The sequence below is a fragment of the Anguilla anguilla genome, chromosome 3 (assembly GCF_013347855.1).
Source record: "Anguilla anguilla isolate fAngAng1 chromosome 3, fAngAng1.pri, whole genome shotgun sequence".
Lineage (NCBI taxonomy): Eukaryota > Metazoa > Chordata > Actinopteri > Anguilliformes > Anguillidae > Anguilla > Anguilla anguilla.
In genome coordinates this window covers 66,694,190-66,712,516 of record NC_049203.1, presented here as the reverse complement: position 1 = coordinate 66,712,516, position 18,327 = coordinate 66,694,190, and the positions used below count along the sequence as shown (strand labels likewise).

Below are 18,327 nucleotides of genomic sequence, written 5' to 3'. Positions count from 1 at the left end.
TTAACACTGGGTCGAACTCGTGTGCTTCTTTGCCATTTAAAATGAATCACTTCATGAGAAGTCATTATACCTGTTTGCCTACAATGAGTTTTGCTTTGGGTTAGTCAAAAGCATTAAGTCCAAAGCCATATAGCCTGTCCATCATCAAGTGAAGAGTGTAATTACCCCTCCTCCCCCCCCCCCACATTTCATGGGGAGAGATCTCTCAAAAAAGTGGAGGATCGAACGTGGCGTTCTCTGACATTAAAATGCAGCTCTGTTGTAAGATTGCAGTAAAGTTAGCCATGTCGTTTGTAGCTAACTCTTTATAAACTCGCTACGTGCGTGTTATTAATGAGTTATAACAAGGGCGACGACTGCCGGTGGAGTGACGGGCGACCTTTCCCTGTGTGTGATTGACAGGGCATGATGTACCTGGAAGAGAGGCGGCTGGTGCACCGGGACCTGGCCGCCCGGAACGTTCTGGTGAAGTCGCCCAACCACATCAAGATCACCGACTTCGGCCTCGCCCGCCTGCTGGACGCCGACGAGAAGGAGTACAACGCCGACGGGGGCAAGGTCAGTGATGTCAGCGATGAGGTCACGAAAGGCAGCCGGGGGTATTTTACGCCGTCGGGAGGCCGGGATTGAATGGGGGGTGGGGGTTTAAGGCAAACCCCGCCCCCTGGCTGTGATGTCATTATCGCCACACGCCACGCAGTCCGCTCATCCTGATCTTTGAGTTGTCAGGTTTACCACCTCCTTATCTCAGTTTTTTACTCTCAAAGATTTGTGGTCAAAGGAAAATTTACTCTAAAATCCTCTTGAGAATTGTGTGTTTCACGTCGTTCTTATTCCCAGCCTGCACCTCTCCCCCACCCCCACCCCCCCCCCCCAACCCAGCCACCCATCGTTCCTTTTCTCGCTTTATCCTGTCCTCTTCTTCTCCTCCTTCTCAACCTCTCCTCTCGTCTACCCCTCATTCTGTTCTACTTCCCTGCCGATGTTTCTCATTTAATTTAGTGTTTCTGTCGATGTGTGTTATCTGCTCTATTTGTCCCCCTGACCGTTTGTGAAAGCACGGCTCTCCAGTACCTCCTACAGAGCAATCAATGAGAAAATGAAACCAGCCTTCTTGTCTTTAACCACTTTTGATTCACATTAAATGTGCCTCTGCGTGTGTGTGTGTGTGTGTGTCTGAGTGTGTGTGTGTGTTTGTGTGTGTGTGTGTGCGCGCAAGTGCGTGAGTGTGTGTGCGTGTGCGTGTGTGCATGTGTGTGCCTGCGTGTCTGTGTGTGTGTGTGTGCGAGTGTGTGCACGAACGTGTGTGTGCGTGTGTGTGTGTCTGAGTGTGTGTGTGTGTGTATGTGTGTGTGTCTTCACTATGGGAGTTGTCTCAACTTATTTTTAAAGCTTTTTCTGTCCCACTCCTCCTCTGCTTTTTTTCTGATGTCTTGTCAGTCGTTTGATCTTTTGTTATTCAGTTTCTTTCCCATTTATTTGGTCTTAAATGTTTTATAGTAGCAGATGACGTGGAAACCTCACTTTAACCTATCTTTTATATTCCTAGTAAACATAGAAAGGAGCATTTTATTCTGCAGTGCCGCCCTGTAGGACAGAGCAGTGAGCGGATGCACAGTGACAGTAATGGAGAACCATACCGGCAGGTTTAACCCTCCTGTTCTGTTCATTTTTTAGGTACAGCAAAATGTTCCCGGGTGATATAAACATACAGGGGGGGTTTGCAAATACATGAAATGAACCATTTTCATTTAGAATGTTGATTACACTAATTAAGGCCAGTAGAAGAAGTTTCATACTGAAAAAATAATTTTAAGTATTTTTCCTAGATTTTCAAACTTTAAAAAGGGTCAATTTGACCCGCAACATAACAGGAGGGTTAAGCTGATGCACAAGTTAGTGCATCCCTGTCGTGTGACTCCCAAATGCAAAGAAGGACGCCATTGGCTAGCATGAGCAGCGTGAGTCTGCGATCACCATGACAACAGGCTGGGTGAGCCAGGGTTCACTGCAGTAGGAGGGGGTGAGGCAGGATGAGTCAGAGGTTTCCATAGCGAGGGCAACGGTGTTGGCTGACTCTGTCGTCCTGTCGGTCCGGGGAGAGAAGGCACACGGGGACCCCAAAACTGGCCCAAAACTGGGGTCCAGTCCCGGCACCCAGACTGTCTGCTTAAGTCTGTTTGTTCTTGTCCTTGTCGGACTGTCAGGGGGACTGGAGTCACAGAGATCTAAGGCTCAGACATTTGTAATGCTTTTCTTCCTTTTCTGTTCTTCACCTGCTTGGATTAAGTTTATTTCTTAGATGTTTTATGGATGTTTTCAAAATAAATTGTCTTTTCATTCTTTATTCATGCGAAAGTGTGAAAGTCAAACATAAAAGTTCTTCTATAATTGCTCAAACTCTCATTTGCTCTTTCTTTCTTTCTTTCTTTCTTTCTTTCTTTCTTTCTTTCTTTCTTCCTTCCTTCTCCAGATGCCCATCAAGTGGATGGCATTGGAATGTATCCACTACAGGAAGTTTACCCACCAGAGTGATGTGTGGAGCTACGGTGAGAGCAAATGATTGGATATCTGGATTGGATTGGATATGGGAAGGGGGTGGGGGGGGTGGTATTGCAAATGCAGTGGTGATCATTGCTTTTAGAAGGACGATTCTGATGGGGGCGTTCGTCTCTTTCTCCGTAGGGGTGACCATCTGGGAGCTGATGACTTTCGGAGGGAAGCCCTACGACGGGATCCCCACGCGCGAGATCCCCGACCTCCTGGAGAAGGGCGAGCGCCTGCCCCAGCCCCCCATCTGCACCATCGACGTCTACATGGTCATGGTCAAATGTACGCCCCCTCCTGTCTGCACGCCTACGCTCCCGAGTACGGTTACACACACGCACACGTGCACGCACACACACACACACACACACACATACACACACACGCACGCACACACACACACCCAGTCGCGCACACATACACACACCCACGCGTGCACACACACCCACACATACACACACCTACGCGTGCACACACACCCACACACACACACACACAATACACCCAGTCACGCATGCGCGCACACACACACCCACTCACACACACGCACACACACACACAATACACCCACTCACGCACGCACACACACACACCCAGTCACGCACGCACACACACACACACCCACTCACACACACGCACACACACACACAATACACCCACTTGCGCATGCACACACACACACTCACGCATGCACGCACACACATTCACACACACACACACACTCGCACACACAGTCACCCTTGTGCATACACACACACACACACTCGCTCACACACACACACACACACTCGCGCACGCACCTTCTTTTACTTCTGAGCGGCTGAGTCACGTATCAGGCTGGCGAAGCAGATAAGAACAAAGCTCTGGATTAGTGAAGATGACACCAGCTCCAGTCTGCTCCTCCTGAAAGTAATTCCCCCCTTTGTGTGAATGACATTGATGAGACAATGAGACAAAATGTAGTTTTGTATTAAGTGGTGCGTGCTTGCGCGTGTGTGAGAGAGAGAGAGAGAGAGCGAGAAAGAGAGAGAGCGCGAGAAACAGAGAGAGAGAGAGCGAGAGAGAGAGAGAGAGAGAGAGAGAGAGAGAGAGAGAACGAGAAAGAGAGAGAGAGCAAGAGAGAATTCATAACTTGTCTGGGACACACCCTTTCCCAAAGATAATAGTTCAGCTGAGGTGAACTGGAGTGGCTGCTTTCCCCCCTGAGTGAGCAGGAGAGTACTACCTCTCTGTAAAGACACTGCTCTCACACTTACGTTTTTTACATTCAGTCATTTGGAGTCTCTTACCCAGGGCGGCTAGCAAGAAGTGCGTACAGGAAAGGTTAGGCAGTAACGCTGCATTATTAATGTCTCAGCCGACAGGAGGTGTCATTTCACCGGATTACAGCGCTAACGCTAAGTGCCGCGACGGGCCTCCCACAGCGCGCGCGTGTGTGTGTGTGTGTGTGTGAGCTCCGATTCGCTCTCCGGGTGACGGCCGTTCCCTCTCTCCGCCCCTCTCTGCTGCCCGCAGGCTGGATGATCGACGCCGACAGCCGGCCCAAGTTCAAGGAGCTGGGGGCGGAGTTCTGTAGAATGGCCCGGGACCCCCAGCGCTACCTGGTCATCCAGGTGAGTTGTTTAGTTTAGGAGCTGTAAAAATTCACCGACACAGGTTGTAAGTTGCTACATGTTACCTGTGTGGATGCCCAACCTGGTCCCTGGAGAAATACCACCCTGTAGATTTTCATGTCAACATTTTGGCACATCTGATTATACTGATTAGCTGCTTGACAATATCTCCAGCTGTTGAATGAGGTGTGCTTTGTTAGGGGTTGGAGTGAAAACCTACAGGACGGTAGACCTCCAGGAACAGGGTTGGGCAGCCCTGCTCTAGCTGTTGAATGAGGTGTGCTTCGTTAGGGTTGTAATGAAAACCTACAGGACGGTAGACCTCCAGGAACAGGGCTGGGCAGCCCTGCTCTAGCTGTTGAGTGAGGTGCACTTTGTTAGGGTTGGAGTGAAAACCTACAGGATGGTAGATCTCCTGGAACAGGGTTGGGCAGCCCTGCTCTAGCTGTTGAATGAGGTGTGGCTTTGTTAGGGTTGGAGTGAAAACCTACAGGGTGATAGATCTCCAGGAACAAGGTTGGGTTTGTATGTAATGAAATGTGCAAATTGGATGTTTTCAGATGTGTGCTGACCCTGAGGCCCTGGGGGGGTCCCCCTGATCTTGTATTGCAGGGTGATGACCGTATGAAGCTGCCCAGCCCCAACGACAGCAAGTTCTTCCAGAGCCTTCTGGACGAGGAGGAGCTGGAGGACCTGATGGACGCCGAAGAGTACCTGGTCCCCCACGCCTTCAACATCCCCCCGCCCTCCTACACGCCCCGCACACGGGTCGACTCCAACAGGGTAACCACACCCCCCCCCCTCCCCCCCACACATGCCCCGCACACGGGTCGACTCCAACAGGGTAACCGAACCCCTTACCCCTCCCCCCCCCCCACACGCCCCGCACACGGGTCGACTCCAACAGGGTAACCACACACCCCCCCCCCCCCCCCCAACACGCCCCGCTCACGGGTGGACTCCAACAGGGTAACACCACCCCCCCCCCCCGCCCACCCCCCCATTCACATACCAGGTCTGTCCTCTCCTCTTATAGCGGGTCACAGGACGAAGGCCCTTCATTCTCAGTACTTGCCTGGTATCACAGTGAGGCTCTGAAACTCAATGGAGTATCAGCTCTGACCCACATAGTGACACAGCTTCATTGCTTTGCGATGCGTCGTGTCCTGACTGGACTTGTTGTTTAATTCTCCACCACATCCTTTATTTCTGTGGGTGGGAGCCAAAAAAACAGCACCTCCTCCTACAGTCTGCTCCTTCTGCTGTGATGTTGTCAGTCCTAACAGCTGGTGACTGAATGTGTGAGATAATCTCATCATTTACTTCTTTTTTTGTCACACGTTCCCTGAGTATCCTGTTCAGTACTATTATCATTTTACTGTGTATCGTTTGAACAGCTCTGCCATGTTGGCCAACACCTGACAGTGCATTGAAGATTAGAGCACAGAATACTAAGAGCAAATGAGGAACACAGTACACCCCACAACATGCAACTGCAATACATACAAGCGCAGAAATAAAAATGTTTCGTTCATTTGAATGAACCTAAACATTTTCAATGGAGAAAACCTGTAAAATATAGGCGTCAAATTTTAGGTTTATACAATGAAGCATTTATTTATTTATTTATTTATTTTCAGTGAGTGCCGTTTTCCGTGAATATAGTGTCATGGTTTTGGCTGATGCCACCATTTCTTTTCCTTCCTGCGCCTTTTCTTCAGTTATTACGGCCATTGGTTTTTTCATGCACCTTTTCTTCAGTTATTACGGTATTGAGTTGATTGAATTATACACGTGCAAATTTCCTTTTACTATTTGCACCTGTTGGTGTTCTATTTAAACCCTGAGCAAGCCGATAAGCTTTGCTTCAGTGTCACTTATGTTGCACGAGAGCCGGTATTCTGTCAAGCGAGGTAAAGGTAAAGGTAAAGGTAAAGGTAAAGGTATAGGATTGAGCTGCGATATTGGATTGTTGTGGCTATAAAATTAGCACAACAGTCTTTAGCTTTTTTAGATTGCTGGCAACAAGTTAGTGCCACAATCTAAGCTCAGTATTCTTTCTTTAGGGTTTTACTTTTTCAGCCTCGGTTCGAGGTCTGTTTTCTTTGAGTTGCCCCGTTTTCTGCTCCGGCAGTTTTGTTTTATTTTCATACTCCTTAAGCCTTAGTTCTTTTTTACCCAGTACGTGGGTTGTGTAGAGCTTTTCTTTGGGATACTCTCCCTAAGGAGTATTGTTTTCCTTTCCCTTGTCTCTTGAGACTTTGTGGCTATTTTACCTCTGGTTAATAGCTTAAAGAACCCCCTGTTCAGTCGCGGTTGGTCTCCCAAAACTCCAACTCCCTCACATATAGTTCAAGGACCATTTGCCAGCGTACAAGTGCTAGACAGAGCCGTCTCCCCTGGTTAATACACAGCCAGAGAATAACTCCAGTACTGATGGCTGTGACTAGTTTCAACGCTGTCCGCGGCCAATGAGAAAGGAGGAGGAAGAGAGCAGTGTCCCGCCTCCTGCCCAGCGGGGTGTGTCCTAGTGTGGGGCACAGAGAGGCATGAGCCCTTAATCCAGCCGCCCCCCCCCCCCCTTCCCCTCGGTCCCGGGTTCATTACTGGGGCCTACCTGTGTAAATATCAGCCCCCGCAGTGCGGGGGGAGCCCTGTTTGCACGGGGGGGTCGGGGCGCGGGGGTCTGTTTGCTGTCCTGTTCCCCCGCCCGTGTCCGCGCATGTTTTATTAACCCCCCGGATCACGCGCAAACAAAAAAAAAAAGGGGGGGGGGTTGGGGGCGAGTGGGGGGGGGGGGGGGGGAGGGTCGGTGGTGCTGAGGCTGTGTCGGGCTCTCGCACCCCCTCGCTTTTTTATTAACCCCTCGCCAGTTTTTCTTGGTGGGGGTGGGGGGGGTTTGAATCCATCCATGACGTCCATGGTTGTTGCGCCCCCCTCCCTGTGAGGGAGACCCTGTGACAGAGCTGCCCCCCCCCCCACAAACGACTGCAACAAGGACTCAAAAACCCTTCAGCTGGAGGAGCTGGATTTGATAATCTTACTCTCAGGCACCTGCGGTCTTCTTAAAGGAGAACCTCACAGAAAATCTGTCCTTCTTAAGAGAGAACCTCACAGAAAATCTGTCCTTCTTAAGGGAGAACCTCACAGAAAATCTGTCCTTCTTAAGGGAGAACCTCACAGAAAATCTGTCCTTCTTAAGAGAGAACCTCACAGAAAATCTGTCCTTCTTAAAGAGAGAACCTCACAGAATATCTGTCCTTCTTAAAGAGAGAACCTCACAGAAAATCTGTCGAATCTTGTCGTGTCCTTTTTCACCTTCATTCTCATCTGCATCAATATGGAAATATTCTTCTTTTTTTTTTTTGGAATTAAGGCATTGAGCCTTTCATAAATGAACCAGCCTCACGCTGCTCTATCTAACCCTCATAAAAAAACAGGCACAAAAGGCCCTTTGTGTGCTCCTCCTCCTCTCTTTAAAAAGCGAGGAGAGGTGTGAGGAGAGGTGTGTGGGGCCTTTTCTACGGGCCCTGCTCTGTTCAGACAGACTGGGGGAAGTTCGTCTGGCGGCGTCCGGCCTTGACGAGCCTCGCGCACGTCCACAGGGGGCGCTGTGGGGTTCTAACGAGGGGGCAGAGGGCGGCTCAGCTCTGTCTCTCCGTCCCAAAACGAAAACACACCGGATCGCGCCGGCCTGCCTCTCAGCGCCGGTGTGAGGGGGTCCCGTGTCCCGCTCCGTTTAACCCATTTAAGCTGCGGGCAACTGAAGTTGCCGAAATCCCTACAGCACCGCTCTCTTTCCATCTGTGAATATTTGTTGAATGACTATACTGTAGATGCTTATGTAAGAAATCTCTGGGGAACAAATCTGGGCATTAAAGGGTTAAGAGAGCGGAACGTCACTCGTCTCAACAGACGAAGACACAATCACTTCGCTTTTATTTTTTTTTATTTTTCTCGTGAAACGATGTGTATGGCACTAAACCCCTGAATTGACATTTTCAAAACATCTCACGTATGCATTTTTGTTCCTTTTGCCCTACAAATGGAGATATAATTAATGCATGCAGGTTGCACTGAATATACACATACATTACCATGAACTGAATAAGACTACGGCATGTATGTGAATCACATGCAAAGGCAAATAGAGCCAATCATGTATTGTAGCTAGAAAATAAAATGTAGTAAAAAGTAGTGAGTCACAGTAACTTGTGACTTTTATGTGTGACTGAAATAAGGTAGGGTGTTCCATCAGCTGAAATCATTTACTCCTTAACTCTGAAAAGACATGAAAGAGCAATCCGGTTTCTGAAGAATCAGAGAAAAAAAAAAACAACACTCTTTGGCTTATCTCCACAGGGGAACCTATTTTAGCTCTCTATGGAACCCTCTTTGGCAGGTGTGAAACGTGTGAAAGCTCCCCAATTGAACCATTTTACCCGAAAAAGAACCCTTGAACCAGACAGGGTTCCTCTGTGGAGACACAGAGGAGCCTTCTGGAACCATTTTTTTCTGAGAGTGTCCGGTGTCCTGATTGCTGAGCCGTTGCGGACCGCCTCCACCTCCGTGCGTAAGACCGGGGGGTCCGGAGGTTAGGCTGAGTGACTGAGGAACACGAGGAGAGGGAGACAGAGCTGACAGGCTATCGGGCAGAAGAGACCCAGGGTCACTCGGGGTCACTCAGTGTAGAATAAAAAGGGATGGAGGAAGAGAACAGGGGAGGGGAAAACATGAACTGCAGTCTCCTCTCATCCAGGCACCTGTGATGAAAAGAATGTGAGATTGATGGGATGGATGAATAAGAGAAGATGGAGATGTGGAAGGGGGGGTCATTCGAGAGATAATGGGGTTTGAGAGAGAGAGAAATGGGGTGCGCTGGTTAAATAGTTTCGCCAGAGAAACAGAGAGAGCGAGAGAGAGAGAGAGAGGAGGGAGGGGAACAAAAGGGTGGATAGTTGTGGATAAAATGGGGGGGGGGGAGCCACAAACATCTGGTTTGGTGGAGCTCTTACTCTTAGCATTGCGCTCTGGGCTCAATATGGGGATAGCTGTATACTGATTTGTCCTGAAGCCAATATCAGGTGGCTAAACAGTAAAATTCCACCAGAGATCACTTAGGCGACATAGCTCAGGAGGTAAGAGCGGTTGTCTGGCAGTCGGATGGTTGCCGGTTCGATCCCCGCTCTGGGCGTGTCGAAGTGTCCCTGAGCAAGACACCTAACCCCTAACTGCTCTGGTGAGTGAGAGGCATCAATTGTAAAGAGCTTTGGATAAAAGCGCTATATAAATGCAGTCCATTTACCATTTAGTGGTGCTGAACACAGGCACGCAGGAAAAAAGGCTGTTCCTTTAAATCTGAATGTACGTTTGCTTTATCATCTAAAATCTTCAGGACGTCCTGCAGGAATTACTGCAGGAACCAGCGAGCGTTAATTAACACTTTTTTACAGTATTTCTGCAAATTAACATTGAGTGGGGTATTTGGAGCTCATTCCTGGAAACCCGCAATCTCAGTTGGAATGTCTGTATTCTGCGGCATACTGATGTAGTGATGGCTAGGTGTTCACAGTGGAGAGAGCCGGGGGGCCTAGCTATGTGTGTGTGTGTGTGTGTGTGTGTGTGTGCATGAGGCATGCGTGCGTGTGTGTGCATGCGTGTGCACGTGTATGCATGAGATTGTGTGTGGGAGAGTGTGTGAGTGTGTCTGTGAGTCTGTGTGTGTGTGTGTAAGGTGTGTGTGTGTGCATAAGGCATGTGTGTGCGCGTGTGTGTGTGTGTGTGTGTGAGAGAGAAAATAAACAGTAAACAGCGAGTCTCAGCCCAAGGCTGTCATTCTGCGATGAGACGGATGACTCAGGGGAGTCCCGCCCCCTCCCTCCTTCCCTGCCCCCCCCACCCCCCTCCCTCCGTCCCCACACACCTGCAGACTGGCCTGCAGGGGGCGTGGCCTCCTCCTGGAGCTCCGGGAGCGAGAGGGGGTGTAAACTCTCTCCCCGAAGCCGAGCGGGAGGCTGTAATTGAGCGAGAGCCCACCTGTTTCCCTGAGCTGATCAGCCAGACTCCATAACGCTGCACTTTCCTCTCTCTCCCTCTCTCTCTCTCTCTCTCTCTCTCTCTCTCCCTCTCCCTCTCTCTCTCTCTCTCTCACTCTCCCTCTCCCTCTCTCTCTCTCTCTCGCTCCCTCTCCCTCTCTCTCTCTCTCTCGCTCTTTCTCCCTCTCTCTCTGCCCCCCCTCTCTCTCTCTCCCACTCTCCCTCTCTCTCTCTCGCTCTCTCTCTCTCTTTCTCCCTCTCTCTCCATTCTCTCTCTTTCTCTCTCTTTCTCCCTCTCTCTCTGCCCCCTCTCTCTCTCTCCGTCTTTCTCTCGCTCATTTATTGTACCTTAATTGCGGCGCTTAATTTAGATTCTGTATTCTTCCCCCTCTGGAAAAAACCTTTCTTTCATTTATTTCGTTCGTTTGTGCATTTATTGCTGTGCATTTACTGTTGATATCAGAATCTCGCCTTTTTTCTCAAAACTGCATAAAAGTTCAAAGTGGTACACTTACTGCAGTCATTTGGTATTTAGTCACATTACAGCTTGGCCTTATTCAAAGTGCACTGTTTCCCTACTTTGAAACTACACTATGAAGGGCACCGCAAGCTCAAAGCTCTCTGTTGTTTGGAATGCAAACGGTGCCTCCGCAGTGTTAATGCACAATTAGGTTTTACAACCCCCTGTTCCCCCCTGTTCCCCTGCAGAACCAGTTTGTGTACCAGGACGGGAGCTTCTCTGTGGAGGAGATGATGTCATCGCACCCCCGCGCCGTGGCTGCTGCGGCGGCGGCGGCGGCGGCGGGAGGGGCGGCCCCCGCGTGCGTCGCCATGGAGCAGGCGGCCGCGCAGAGCGCCGCCCTGGAGGACCCGCGCTGCAACGGCACCCTGCGGAAGCAGGCCTCGCCCCGGCCCGGCGAGGGGGACAGCGGGGCCCAGCGCTACAGCGCCGACCCCACGGGCTTCCTGTCCGAGCGCGGGCCCCGGGGCGACACCGACGAGGACGGCTACATGACCCCCATGAAGGACCGGACCCCCTCAGGTAGCGCCTCTCTTCCATCAGATGTGTTTTTTAAAAAGTCTGCATTGTCCATCCATCCATCCATTATCTACACCCGCTTATCCTGGTCAGGGTCGCAGGGTCATTCTAATTAAAATGAATCTGTTTTGTCTGGCACATGGTACTGTATGTAGTAGTAGTAGTAGTAGTAGTAGTAGTAGTAGCAGTAGTAGTAGTAGTAGCAGCAGTAGTAGCAGTAGTAGCAGCAGCAGTAGTAGTAGCAGTAGTAATAGTAGTAGTAGTAGTTGTAGCAATAGTAGTAGTAGCAGTATTAGTAGTAGTAGAAGTACTAGTAGTACTGATTTTTTATTGGCTATTGAGCAACTCTTTAACTGTTTCAGGATTATTCTGGTTTTATTTGACCACTCACCTGCCGGGGTCCTGATGCTCATAGAATTAAAGGCTTTTCATCCTTTAGGCCCCTGTTGCACTTTGATCCAGAGAACTTTAGAAACCAGGGCCCTGTGCCAGGAACATCTGATGCACTGCCAGGGGTTAGTCTGATGGAGGCATTCACAAGCTCCACTGCCCCTGCACCCCATCTCTGAGCCGTATTTAACCCTATGAAGAGTATGTTCTTTAGAATGTTTTTTTTATGATGGAATTTTAAGCCAGTGTTCTAGAACTCCACTGCTTTCAGTTACCAGCTGTGATTGTGACATCATCATTTGAATGTTCATCTAAGAACATTCTAATCCCATGTTTGTGACCTCACACATTAAAGGGTTAAGAGGCTTTCTCCAGGTTTCCTTCTGAGAGAGAGGAGGACCTTGGAGACTTGCTCAGACCCCAGGCCATCGGTCTGCGTGCTCGCGTGCGGTTATACACCTCTGCCGTTCTCTCTCAGCAGACTATCTCAACCCGGTGGAGGAGAACCCCTTCGTCACGCGCCGGAAGAACGGGGACGTGCACGCGCTGGACAACCCCGGGTACCACAGCGCCCCCAACGGGCAGCCCAAGGTGGAGGACGAGTACGTCAACGAGCCCCTCTACCTCAACACCTTCCACAACTCCGGCGACAAGGGCCCGGAGTTCCTGAAGAAGAACGGGGTCCCCGCCCCCCACAGCACGGCCGCCACCACCGTCACGGCTGCCCACCTGCCCCGCCCGACGGCCCAGAGCGGCGGCCACGCCCCCCACCCCGCCCAAACGGTCCACGCTCACGCCCCCCACGCCCAGTCCTCGCACCCTCACCACATGGGGCACCCCGTCCTCGCCCTGCACCCCGGCCACACCCTCCACCCGGGCCACGCCCCTCACCTCGCCCACGCCGGCACCATCATGGCGGACAAGAAGCCCAAGAAGACCTTCGACAATCCCGAGTACTGGCACCACAGCCTGCCGCCCAAAGCCAGCCTGCACAACCCCGAGTACCTGCAGGAGTGCAACGCCAAGTTCTTCTACAAGCAAAACGGCCGGGTGCGGCCGGCCGTGGCCGAGAACCCGGAGTACCTGACCGAGTTCTCCCTGAAGCCCGGCACGGTGCTGCCGCCCCCGCCCTACCGCCAGCGGAACACTGTGGTGTAGAGGGGGGGGGAGCAGTAAGGGGGGGGGGGGGGGGTCCCGTGGGGGGGCATCCCGCCCACTCTTCTCCGCCTGGTTCCTGTGCCAGCAAACTCCTCTGACACCTCCCAGCTCCTCCGTCTCCTCCTCCAGCCTGGAACACAGCACTCAACCCCAGCAACCGCCACTGAAGAGCACGTCCCCCGCCATGGGGAGCAGCGGGAACCTCCCAAAAAAACCTCCCCTCCAGCACTGAGTGACCTGTCAAACACGCCCCCACCCTGGCCTGTCCTTCCGTCGTGCCGAACTTGCCCCCCTCCACTCCCCTCTTCCCAAACTTGCAGTGGCGACCGTCGCCCCTGGAAACAGGACGGTTTTTGACGGGCGCGGTCCTCCATCGATGCGGGCCGCGTTCCTGTCTTTTCGCCAGGCTGGCCCCTCCCCCCCTCCCCCTCCCCCTGTGCGACAGTGGGCTTTGCCAGTTCGAAGCCACATGGAGACGAGCGGGCGAGCGTGGCGGGACGGGTGCTCTCGCGAATACAGGGTCGCGTCGGCAGCGCCGACGTCACGCCGTGTGGACGGACGCGTCGCACGGAATCGTGGGACGGCATGACACGGACTCTGTCATCCACCTCTGCCCTTAGGCACATATTTAAGCCCCCTGGCCCGGAGACGCCTGAGCTCTGTCTTACAGCTGTAATTCACGGTCACAGTCACGGGCCTGAGAGGCACTGAGGTCACTCCGACACTGTGTTCCCACCAGCATTTCCGTCAAAAGCTGTTCCTGTGGATTCTCTTATCTTGCTTGCTGTTACATATGTAATGTATAACGGTGTAATCCATCCTTCCAGCAGTTTGGCACATTTATTTACAAATGCTTTGACAACACAAAATGGTTTAGTGGTACTTTTGTTTCACGAGATGCATTTGGAGTTTTAGTAGTGCAGTTAATCAAACGCGTATGCCGTCTCGAAATCACTCGTTGCGTGCTCTTTATTATAGAGCACGTTCAACCACAGAAGTTCACCCGACTCCTGTTTTTAAGATGTGTCTTCAGCCTTATTTGGCGACAGGCACAATGGCATTTGAATTACGGCTCAAAGCAGAGGCTCTGTGGTCCTGGGGCAGGAAAAACACACATTTGTGAGGAGAAAACACACATTTGCGAGGACCTGATCAGTATCACCAAGAGAAACGATGTAATTGAACTCGAATGCGGTGTTTTCAGGCGCCGTACTTTGTTGACGACAATAAACATCAACGATCTGTGACCAGAGGAAGCGGCAGCAAACGTCCTCTTGGGTTTCAGAGGAAGAAAATGACCTTGGACCAACGGCCACTGATCGGATCTTTTTAAAGAACATTCTACAGACTTCTTTTCCAGACTTGGTTTTGGCTCTCTTTGTTCACCGAGAGCCAATCCCAGGCTCAGACGTGGTGCTGCTCCCGAAACTCACGGGACTGCACGCGTTCCTGTTGTATGACGATCACTGTACATACCGCAATAGAAGAAGAGGGAGGAAGTGGGGTTTGGATGAAACCCCCGTGCACTGTATACTGTAAAAAAAAAAGAAAAAAAAAACTAATAAAAAAAAACAAAACAGACACACAGAAATGCAAGGGGCCTAGAGCGACTCCTATTGGGCAGAGGGTGTGAAAAGGGGGTGGAGCTAGGGGGTCTCTTCCCTGCTTGGACAAAACTCAAAAAGTGGAGGAGGGAGATCTGACAGCGCCCCCTGCTGGCCTGTAGCACACTGAAGCCATGATACCTGGATGGGTCCAGACGACCCGGGTGTTTGTGGTTGGGTTAAACCAGTCAGGCTAGTGCCAGAGGTGCTGCGTGCACACTAATGTAGGATAGGACAGGAGCGGCAGTCGGTCACTGAAGAAATTCAGGGTCCTCAGCGAGATGAGAAATGAGCCATGATCACCCTTTCTACCCTCCGCCCCTTCCACAGAGCGAGCTTTTCTAACTCACAAGGGTACGCGGGGGGGGGGGGGGGGGGGGGGGGACTTTAAGGAGGATGAGGATGGAGGCGGTGACTCATTTGAACGCACCGCTACAGAGCTACAGACAGCGTAATGGTGGAAGCACGCGGTGCGTTTTTAGACTGTTTTTATTTATGCTTTCTCACACGGAGATCCGGGCGTAAGACAGGCCGGTTCTCACCTGAGACCCGGGCCCGGATTTGCCCGAGGTGCACGGTGTCCTCTGTCCTGACTGTAGCTCAAGCCGACAGAGTAACTCTCGCACCCTTCATCCTGAGGGGCCTGCTCGGTTCATCGAGTCAGTTTTAGAAACGAAACATGAAGCTACACTAATTGATAAAGTAGACCTGTTTTTTTATACATATAAATATGTGTGTGAAGATAATGTTGAAATGAAATAGATACGAAGAAATCATGTCTATTGCTGGCCAGCACCATTTGTCTATGAGAACACTGCCAGACACTATGTATTCTGCTGCTGGGAACGCACTCATTTTAAATCACTAATTTGGGGCTTTTTTTATTTTACTTTCTTTATAAGCGCTTAACCCCCTGGTGCAGCCAAATGATCTAATCGTCCTTCTTACCGAAGGGACAGTTTTTATTTGTGATTTATTTTAATTATATTTAATCACTCTGCTTGTAGGAAAGCATATTTTCCACATCACAGCTGTTTTTTACTGAAGAGGTTTGTAATTTATTTGTTTTTATGTGATGAAGCACTTTAATCACATGAGAAGTGAAGAAATTATGACCGAGGTCGCTACTATTTGTGGTGAAAAAAAAAAAAAAAAAAAAAAACAATATGTAAACTCTTTATTGGAAAAGTTCAGGGAACTTGAACCTGTGGTCATTTGAAATATAACAAACATGGATATTTAACCCGAAGGCACAGACACGATTTTATTTCTTTATGAAGAAAAGCAAGATTGGCCAAATGAAATTTCCGCGAAACACTGCTTCCCATGCGGCTGGGGAATCGAAGGCTGAAAGCCGCCATGTTGCGTTCGTCGCTCTTAAAAACGTCCCAGTCTACCCACAATGCACTGCTTCAGACTACATTAGTGAAATGCACTTCCCCTGCCAGAAGTAAGGAGATATAGATATAGTGTATAGCCTGTAGCTCTCCCACACCTTTAAAAAAAGAACAAAAAGATGGTTTCTTACAGTACCAGAGCTTTAGGTAGTTTCTCATGTATGTGATTATTATTATTATTATTACTATTATTATTATTACATCTAGAACCACTATTCACCCGAACGTTTTCGCACATCTCTGCTTGCAACGGTAATTTCTCTGTCTTTCAGTAAGGGTTTGTTGTCCATGTGACCTCTTCATTCACCGTAGATACCCTTTAGCGTTGTCCCTGTCTGGGAGATCATGGAACGTTCTACTAGGATGTAGGATTGTTCTGTAAAATTTGGAACCAACTGGCAAATCATTGTCTTCCCCAAAGGGCCAGTATCACATACCTCCTCAGTGCAATGGACGGGGTTCCTGACTTTTAGGTACCTAAGGAGGGGTACGGCATCCAGTACCCCCTCCACAGCTAAGGGAAGTTTATTCCAGTATAACTTCCCTTTGTAGCAAATATTAATCCACGGAAGAGAAATTACATAAATCCTGCTCTTTGAGAAAGCAAAGACGTTACCATTTCCCCACGAAGGCTGCACCACACAGATTCTTATCTCACTAGGCATGAAAACTGGAGTTTTTTTTATTTCTTTTATAAACGTGTTTAATACTATGTAGCATACACTGTTACTGAGGTCGAGTGGGGGAAACTTTATTTTAAACAAACAAGCAGCTAACTGAGGAACAACTTGATCAATATCCAGCATTGTAGCGTTGAAGAGAAAAGGGTAAAATGATGTGTATGATCAATGGAAATTGGGGTCCCTGAATGAAAAGATTAATCCACAAGGAACTTCCTCCAGATATTAGTGTGTTTATTACGATCCGCTCTTTTGTTCTGGCTCAGCCATTGAAATGAAGAGGAAGAAAAACTATTAATTTTTGCTCCTCTTAGCTGTGTATTTAATAACCATTGATGGAGTGGTGGTGGTGATTTAATATTAACTTTAAACGTTTATATTCACACACATTTAGCGTGTATTCAACAGAAACACTGGGAATTTTTAAAGGATGTGCACACACAATTTATTTTCCAGTTTGTGTATTGATTTGTAGTAATGGTAAATGGTTTATAATGGCGTGGCAGTGTAACGCCTTGCTTTCTGTTTTTAGTAGAGCTTCCCTGATTGGATCACCAGCTAAGTTTACACTTATTCCAGGGTTCACTGTTAAGAGCGTCAAAATTCTCCCATTTGAATTATTGTCAGATTCTGTTATTAACGATCAAGCTGTACTGACTTATTCCTTTTATAGATTATTCGTGTAATTTTTAAACTGAAATCTTCTGCGTTATATTCCACCACCCATCACATCTTCTGTAGATATATTGTTTGGTAATGTCCACAGCTGGATAATAGCCTCGATTTTTCAGTGATTTTGGAGCAAGTTGCTGGAAAATCAAGACTGTTATGCAACGATTGAGGAACAAATCGAATCTATGTATGTAGTGCAAATGACATTTATTTATTTACGTTTTTTTTCATGAATCTTGTTGAGCCCACGGCACACTGAAGAAGCTGTTCTGGGGTCCTGTCCATCAAGGAAATCCATTGGTGTTGCCCCTCCTTGTGTGAGGTAGACAGGTGAACTGAACTCTGGGCCTTATCAGGGCAATACGAATTCCAGAGAGCAATTCAGCAACATGCAGGCAGCGATGATGCAGAAGCTTCCAGCGACCCTGATTGGACGGAGTTGTTGACTTGTTCCGCAGCAGATATGATTGGTTCAGATAAGTCAATGATGCTCGGGTGTGAGCAATTTATCAGTCTGCTTTGAAAACTCTTTTTTTTTTTCTTTCAGCGATAAAGACTCGGGTTAATGCAGGCTCATAGGGATATAAGCATGCCACAAGGACCAACTTTGCAGGCAGCAGTTTAAAAGAGGGGTCATTTTCATATTTCATTATGTACACATATTAGAAATTACTTTTGTCATTTTGGTTTTTATACTGTATGCAATTCTTTCAAATGGCACAATTTCCTTGTCGTTATTTTATTGTTCATAAAACTTAACTGCCTCTTTTATGCTGAAAACATCTCTTACATCACAATCGTCGGAAATATTGTACACTAAATTTTGTTTACAGCTTTTTACAAGATTTTAATATCACACCGACATATTTGGAGGAAGTGTTTGTTTTTATTACACAGTTGTATGGACTGGTTGCTCCTCGAGATTTACTACTGTACGTTAACCAAGAAAATGTGAATAGTATTTTTATAGTGCTGATGAATCGGCTGGGTGCATTTGTAAATAAGGGGAACGTCAATTTTGGATAATTTTTTTTTTTTTTTTCAGTTTTTTTTTTTTCAGTTTTTTTCCAGCACCACAACAAAAAAAAAAGTTGGTTTATTTGAACGTAATTGTCTGTTAGTGATCTGATTTTTCTTACTTACTTGTATATATCTGTAATTTGGATTGTGAATTTTGGTTTTTGAGTAGCTC

The 18,327-nt window shown here is 48.8% G+C and overlaps 1 protein-coding gene across 4 annotated transcripts in view; it reads left to right on the top strand.

The window, feature by feature from the left end:
• The window catches only part of LOC118223252 (receptor tyrosine-protein kinase erbB-4-like), a 366,133-nt gene extending 353,325 nt beyond the window's left edge, over positions 1-12,808 (top strand). For 3 of the 4 annotated variants that reach the window (XM_035409520.1, XM_035409521.1, XM_035409517.1), the window contains exons 21-27: positions 403-558; positions 2,474-2,549; positions 2,686-2,832; positions 4,063-4,160; positions 4,773-4,943; positions 10,904-11,237; positions 12,103-12,808. In XM_035409520.1, coding sequence (XP_035265411.1) covers positions 403-558; positions 2,474-2,549; positions 2,686-2,832; positions 4,063-4,160; positions 4,773-4,943; positions 10,904-11,237; positions 12,103-12,782 — 1,662 coding nt within the window. In that variant the 3' untranslated portion in view covers positions 12,783-12,808. The remainder of the gene's footprint in view (positions 1-402; positions 559-2,473; positions 2,550-2,685; positions 2,833-4,062; positions 4,161-4,772; positions 4,944-10,903; positions 11,238-12,102) is intronic. The other variant, XM_035409519.1, reaches the window with a different exon arrangement.
• The last annotated feature ends 5,519 nt before the right edge of the window (positions 12,809-18,327 follow it).